General features: G+C 33.1%; 2 protein-coding genes across 2 annotated transcripts; one reads left to right on the top strand and one right to left on the bottom strand.

Annotated features, from left to right (window-relative positions):
- Nucleotides 1-279: 279 nt before the first annotated feature.
- LOC125071838 lies at nucleotides 280-2,913 on the top strand. Its single transcript, XM_047682237.1, has one exon. It carries the CDS (start codon nucleotides 366-368, stop codon nucleotides 2,313-2,315), a length of 1,950 nt encoding a protein of 649 aa, XP_047538193.1. The 5' UTR covers nucleotides 280-365; the 3' UTR covers nucleotides 2,316-2,913.
- Nucleotides 2,914-2,986: 73 nt separating this feature from the next.
- Nucleotides 2,987-4,879, bottom strand: LOC125072033. The gene is made up of 2 exons (XM_047682503.1): nucleotides 4,518-4,879; nucleotides 2,987-4,221 (listed from the first exon to the last, which is right to left on the bottom strand). The coding sequence occupies exons 1-2, from the start codon at nucleotides 4,756-4,758 to the stop codon at nucleotides 3,854-3,856; spliced, it is 609 nt and encodes a 202-aa protein (XP_047538459.1). The 5' UTR covers nucleotides 4,759-4,879; the 3' UTR covers nucleotides 2,987-3,853.
- Between the last annotated feature and the right edge of the window lie 1,142 nt (nucleotides 4,880-6,021).

The raw sequence follows: 6,021 nt of genomic DNA, 5'->3' as shown, positions 1-6,021 counted from the left end.
ATCGTTCAATTTCATTCATCGATTAATATACCCTCTATTTGTCTTTGTTTACTTGGTTAGGCAAACTATTATGCTGCGTATCGCATACATTTATATTGTTTATTAATTATAGACGCTTTGCACTTCTAATTGTTAAAAACTACTAAGTTCGAAACCCAGAATGACGCAGTTAAAGAAAATGAACAGAAACCATTACTTGTATGTAGTGGTAACTTAACTGGAATTATGTCAAATGTAATGCAATCCATGTCAATGTGACATGTGTGTATGTTATTATTTTATAACCTCTAAAATATAATCGTGTAAAAGCTTTATATAGATAGAAAATAATATTTTATAGTATAGTTATAATAAACACTTATGACATGTTACATGAAATATCACGAAAACGAATAACCGTCAATAAATATGAAGAAACTAGCTTATCTTGGCATAATTCCGTGTTGGCGGTGCGTGGATACAAAATTTTACATTTAATTGATTTTTCATATAACTTACATTCTCTAGAAAAAGAAATAGATTTAAAGGAAAGTACGATATGCGCCAGTTATGATAGTCCAGTACCAAATAATTACCTATCAAATTATGCTGCACAAGGAGTCAACAATTTGGAACTTGTCGAGATGATAACAAACCCCGCCTTTTGGCCACATAATAAACTGCTAACACAGGAAATGTCCAATATAATATCATTTAAGTGGTCGCCTGTGAATCTAATAAATAACCACGAAAGCGTACTAGCAACGGTAAACAGTGTCGGTAATGTAGAATTATTTGGTCGAAAGAAGCAATTATGGTACAGTGTAATGGAATTCTCAAAAGAAATGATGAAACATTTAAATTCGAAATTCGAACTATTAGATCAATGCCCCCAAAAGTTTAAAGAAATGGAAGATGTTGTATACAGCATAGAAACATCAACAGTATGTTGGTCGCCAGAACTGAATCCTGATAATTCTTGTTACTTAGCAACAGCTCAGAAATCTGGCGAGATATTGTATTGGTTACTCAAATGTAATGATACTGTGCAGACAGAATTCTGTGGCAGTATAAAGAATTCGAATAATGTTGAAATTCCATTAATGGTTTGGATACCAATTGATAAGAATAAATTTGTCTTAATCATTACAAATGAAACTGGTCAAATGTTTGCTAATGAATGTCAAATCATTGAAAACAAAGTGACGCTTTTGAAGGAATACAGTTTATGGCAACACACAGATAAAATGATAGTAACATATTTGGAATATATATTTATAAATGATATGTTGTTGATATTCTTCAATAAACACAGACATTTAATCGTACAATTATACGACAAGAGCTTTAAACTAGTCTGTCAATGTGTGAAAAATGTAAATGACTACAAGATATCTTCTATAAAAAAAAGTAAAGATATTTTCTACGTCAGCACAGTTAATACAAAGATATATAAAATTAATTATTCCATCATGGAAGACTCGATAGACGTTACCTTAACCTCATTTGACATCAAAGATACATACACAACAAGCGAGCTATTCGGACTTGGATTTTCATATAATAACAATTTATTTGCCCTTGCAATGATAGATAGAAAATTATTGTATCGAAAACAATCATTAAAAATTGAAATAATTTTTCTGTGCCCTGAATCTGACCCAGAAGTAGAAGCAATGACCATTATAAATAATCCATTAAAAAAATTAACAAATATGTGGGATTATCTTGAAATACTACGATGCAAAATAATAAAATCAAAAATGTTACCTCAAATAGACTATTATCAATTACTAGAAGACGGTGCAAGTGATGTGTATAAATTAAAAGTATATTTAGTTTTTTTAATTTTCTATCAAAATTTGGAAACGCTAATGACACCACGTTTGAAAGGAAAACTTCCAGAAACTTCTGTTGATATTATAAAAGATAGAATTCTATTCAATCAAGCAATAAGTGTTATTAGTGATATTTATGATAAATATACAAAGAACAATCATTTAACAGATTTTGAAAGTGAATGTTTTGATTGTAGCAAAAGATATATCAATTATTATTGTGAGTTATACTCTGAAAAACGTAGTGATTATGTATCCGATGAAATTTGCTCGATATCTAATTTGAATTTAGAATACACATGTCAGGCATGTGATGAGAAAATATTAGAGTTTACATGTAAGGACAGACATTTGAACATGTTCTGCCATCTCACATTCAGTCTTATTGATAGAGATCAATACATGGTGTGCAAATGTTGCGGGTCAACTGCAAGAATAGATTTATATAAGCAAAATCCAACTTGCGTTTTCTGTGATTTATACTTAAATAGTGTTTAAATTTGCATAAACTGTGTTACGGTCTCATCAAACACAAGTAACTTGACAGTGTTATTTGTTTAAGAAAAAGAGTGATTTTTTATATAGAGCGGAACATTTGGTCAAAGGCTGACAGGGTTCGAAATTATCAAGATAATAACGAACCGTGATAATTATCCGATAATTATCACCATTATTAAAATATCATTTGTTAAATTATTTCATAAGAAATATCGATGGTTTATTGTCTCAAAACAAACAAAAAATATGTTTAATTTTTTTTATATAATATAATACAATACAAATCAACATTAATGTCATTAATTAAAGGTGAAATCTTTGTTCGTCAGATTTGACAGATTTGTAACGAAACTACTTGACCAAAGAAGCCAAAGGAATATTCATCAGATGATGATTTTATTTCCATTGGCATTGTTGCTGCTATAGCTTCAGTAGAACTAGAACTTATTTGTTTTTCTAAAAGCCAACCTAGATCTTGCTTCTTGGTTTTGTCTTCTTGGTTGTAATACTTAAACAAGAATACCAGCTTTGCAGCCTTTTCGTTGCCCAGTCGGTTTCTTAGCTTTGACTGCACAAGCCCAAATGTTGAAAAACATCTCTCTAATGGCTGCACCATTAGAGAGATGTTTTTCAACATTGAAGCTGTTGCGGTTAATAACCGTTCTCAAAACTTTATGAACTTTTCTTTTTGTGGCCATCTCTCTTCATCTTCTAGAGTCACGGAAGTCCACCACAACATAGGGCAGGTGTTCTTGAACGATTCGCTAAACGTGGATTTGGGAAAAGGGTGAGATTTTGCTGTTAGTGCCATTATGAAAGGAGCGAAGTTTTCATCAACTCCTACAGCAATTATGAAGTCATACGCTTGTTTTTTCCGTTCATTGTTTAGGCTTCGACCAAGGAACCTATGATCTATCATATTCGCAGCGTAATGTAAGCCTTGCAGCGCCATTGCTCTGCGGCTCAAAAAGACTTTCTTTGTTTTGGCACTTTGGTATGCACTGTTACCCAACAGGTCAACCTCGAGTTTATTCCATATTTCAACAGCTATAGCTATTGTGGTAGTATTACGTTGCATCCTGTCGAGAGCTGTTGCAATGGGTGATAATGTTTTAAGGAAATCTACAGCATTCATTGTAATCTGACAGTCATTTACAATTTTTATAACCTCCCTATCGATTTTGTCTTTATGGTCTTGGGCTAACTTGAACTAAAATTCCTCTATTGTCCAGATACGAGCGAATAGCGTCGTTCATCGTGTTTCATCGTACTTCTAAAGGGAGGACTAACTTTTTACCGCCTGCTTGTTTTTATAGAGCTGCTGGAATGTGATGGTTGCGAAAGTATTTTATTACTTTGACAATCGATGTGGCAGGGATCCCAAATCTTTAGCCAAAAGATTTAAGATATGAGCTGAACATCCCTATTGTATTATATCCACGTCTTCAGTTTTCTCAAGATGACTCCGCATTAATCGTTCATTTGCAGCACTGTCTGTGACAAAACTTCTAACAGTAACGCCTACTTCCTGCTTAGCTTTAGCCATTGCTTTTAGTGCGATGGCCATCCTGAGACATGCAAACTGTTTGATTCCTAAGTTTTTCTTTGCATATAGACATTGTGTCAGCATATTTTTTTTCTAAAATGGGATTGCCTATTTCATATGCTGATGGAGGTCTATACCCAGGCCGTAAAAGAGCGCACAATTTTTTAAACTCCTCGTGTTCAACATGATTGAATGGAGTGTTAGTCGCGTAAAAGTATTTTCCGACCTGCATATCAATTTTTTGTTTATATTCCTTGGTTGTAGTTATGACTTCGGAATTTTTAAGACATAGTATTTTCGATTGTGTAGGTAACTGCTTTCGGCCACTTCCAGTTTCCTCACTAACTTCTATTGTTTTGCCTAAACAAAAAAAATTATTTATTTAAGTATTCTTAAAAACTGAGGTTGAGGTTACTTAGCGACGCGACCCGGCGCGCGTACAAATCTTATTAGCGATACAAAATACAAATTAATTTAGGTACTAGAATTTGAAATTCCCGCGCGGAGTCGCGCTGCTTGAAACTACTGGCCTCTTATTGCGTCTCTGTGTGAACTGAGTACTGAACCTTGTTCTCGTGTATCAACGATTTGAGATTATTTATTATGATTTATGATTGTAAATATAACTCTTAATAAAGAAACATGAAATGCCAAACCTGTGTTTTGACGCACTATAGTCAGTTGTGACTGAGGCTGAACTGAACTGGAACTGGTTGATGGCTGGGAATCTGGTTCTGTTATCTTTACTTGCGGCTGACATACTTTAACGTGAGATTTCATTCTATTTATTATTCCTTGCATCTCTTTGTTACATTTTTTGCACCGAGCCCATAACCCAGTATTTTTTGTCTTAGTGCAACTAAAGTATGACCACACTGGATCTTTCTCGCGCGGCATTGTTGAAATTCAATACAATAAACAATATTTAACATAGTAAAACAATAACATTCGAGTTCACTTGGCTTTACGTAACACCAACTGACATAAAGGAAATACACGTTTGGGTACTTAGAATATAGTTCTATTTCACGGGCGCATTTTTTTGTTATTATCAATTGATAATTATCAAACTGTTTTTATCATGATAATTATCCTTTCGAACCCTGATGGCTGACTTTATTGGAATTTGGAACATTTAGGTTTGATATTAGAAATTATCTCAGTCTTGGTTGCACGTAAATAACAACATAGCTTCAAAGATGCCAAAACAAGTTTTTCCTAGAAGTTTCGTAAACGAAGGTGATATCTACTGTACCTGTTCACGAGTGTTCAGTTTAAAGTTAAAAACATATAATATTAAGCTTTTGACAAAAAATACTGTCTGTCATTGTAGATAGATTCAGCTTACGACTATATTTGTATGTATAGAAAGCTTAGTACGTGAAAAAAAATTTGGTCTACTACTGGCTACTATGTACACGCACACTAGTATGACGATTGGCGAATGGCGAGTGTGAGACATAGCTGTCACGCACACTAAGATAATTAAGTTGGCTCTTTTGTTTTAGTTGTTTTGTAGTGCGACACTCTTCTAGATATATAAATAACACAGGCCTACAACGATTTTGGTGCCGGGGATTTTAGACTTCAAATATGTCTTACGTGGTGATATCAAAAGTGTTACCGGTTTTTTTCTATCAGCTCTAGTTTTCGAGATAAAAAAATAACAGATTTGCCTTAGAAACATGAAATGTTAAAGGATTTATTTGTACTCTTAAGAGAGTACGAAAAATTAGTAGCTGAACAGGAAATTCACATGTAAAAAAAAGTATCTTGACTTTGATGTGTTCTGACGTCGAAATAAAAAGAGCCAGTATAGTTACAAATTATATATCGATCACTGAAATTATACGGAATAACATCTTATTGTACTAATCAACAAAAATGCAGCAGTAGTGCCGTAAAATTTTGGTCTTTTTTTGTATTCATTTAAACATGACAATCAGTTATACAAACTGCATACATAAGATAAAAATAAATGATACACTTATTGTATCCAGTTGTACGATCTGGTCGCTCTAAAAATAAAGCTATTCGTATATCGTCTATGACTATTAATTTTCTTGAGAAAGACTTTTTTTGAAACTACACAGTGTGCATCCAAGATATCAATCAATTAGTAATACTTTATCGATGAACCAACTTTACTAAACTGATATC

Source organism: Vanessa atalanta, chromosome 20 (assembly GCF_905147765.1).
Source record: "Vanessa atalanta chromosome 20, ilVanAtal1.2, whole genome shotgun sequence".
Classification (NCBI taxonomy): Eukaryota; Metazoa; Arthropoda; class Insecta; order Lepidoptera; family Nymphalidae; genus Vanessa; species Vanessa atalanta.
The sequence above is the reverse complement of the archived record's forward strand: the minus strand, read 5'-3'. Positions and strand labels throughout refer to the sequence as shown.

Bases quoted from the DNA above. Each gene is read 5' to 3' on its own strand.
- LOC125072033 (XM_047682503.1), bottom strand. From the start codon at position 4,758: ATGCCGCGCGAGAAAGATCCAGTGTGGTCATACTTTAGTTGCACTAAG. The intron at 4,222-4,517 runs GTTTGGCATTTC...TTTTTTGTTTAG, and splicing joins TATAGTGCGTCAAAACACAG to GCAAAACAATAGAAGTTAGT.
- LOC125071838 (XM_047682237.1), top strand. From the start codon at position 366: ATGTTACATGAAATATCACGAAAACGAATAACCGTCAATAAATATGAA.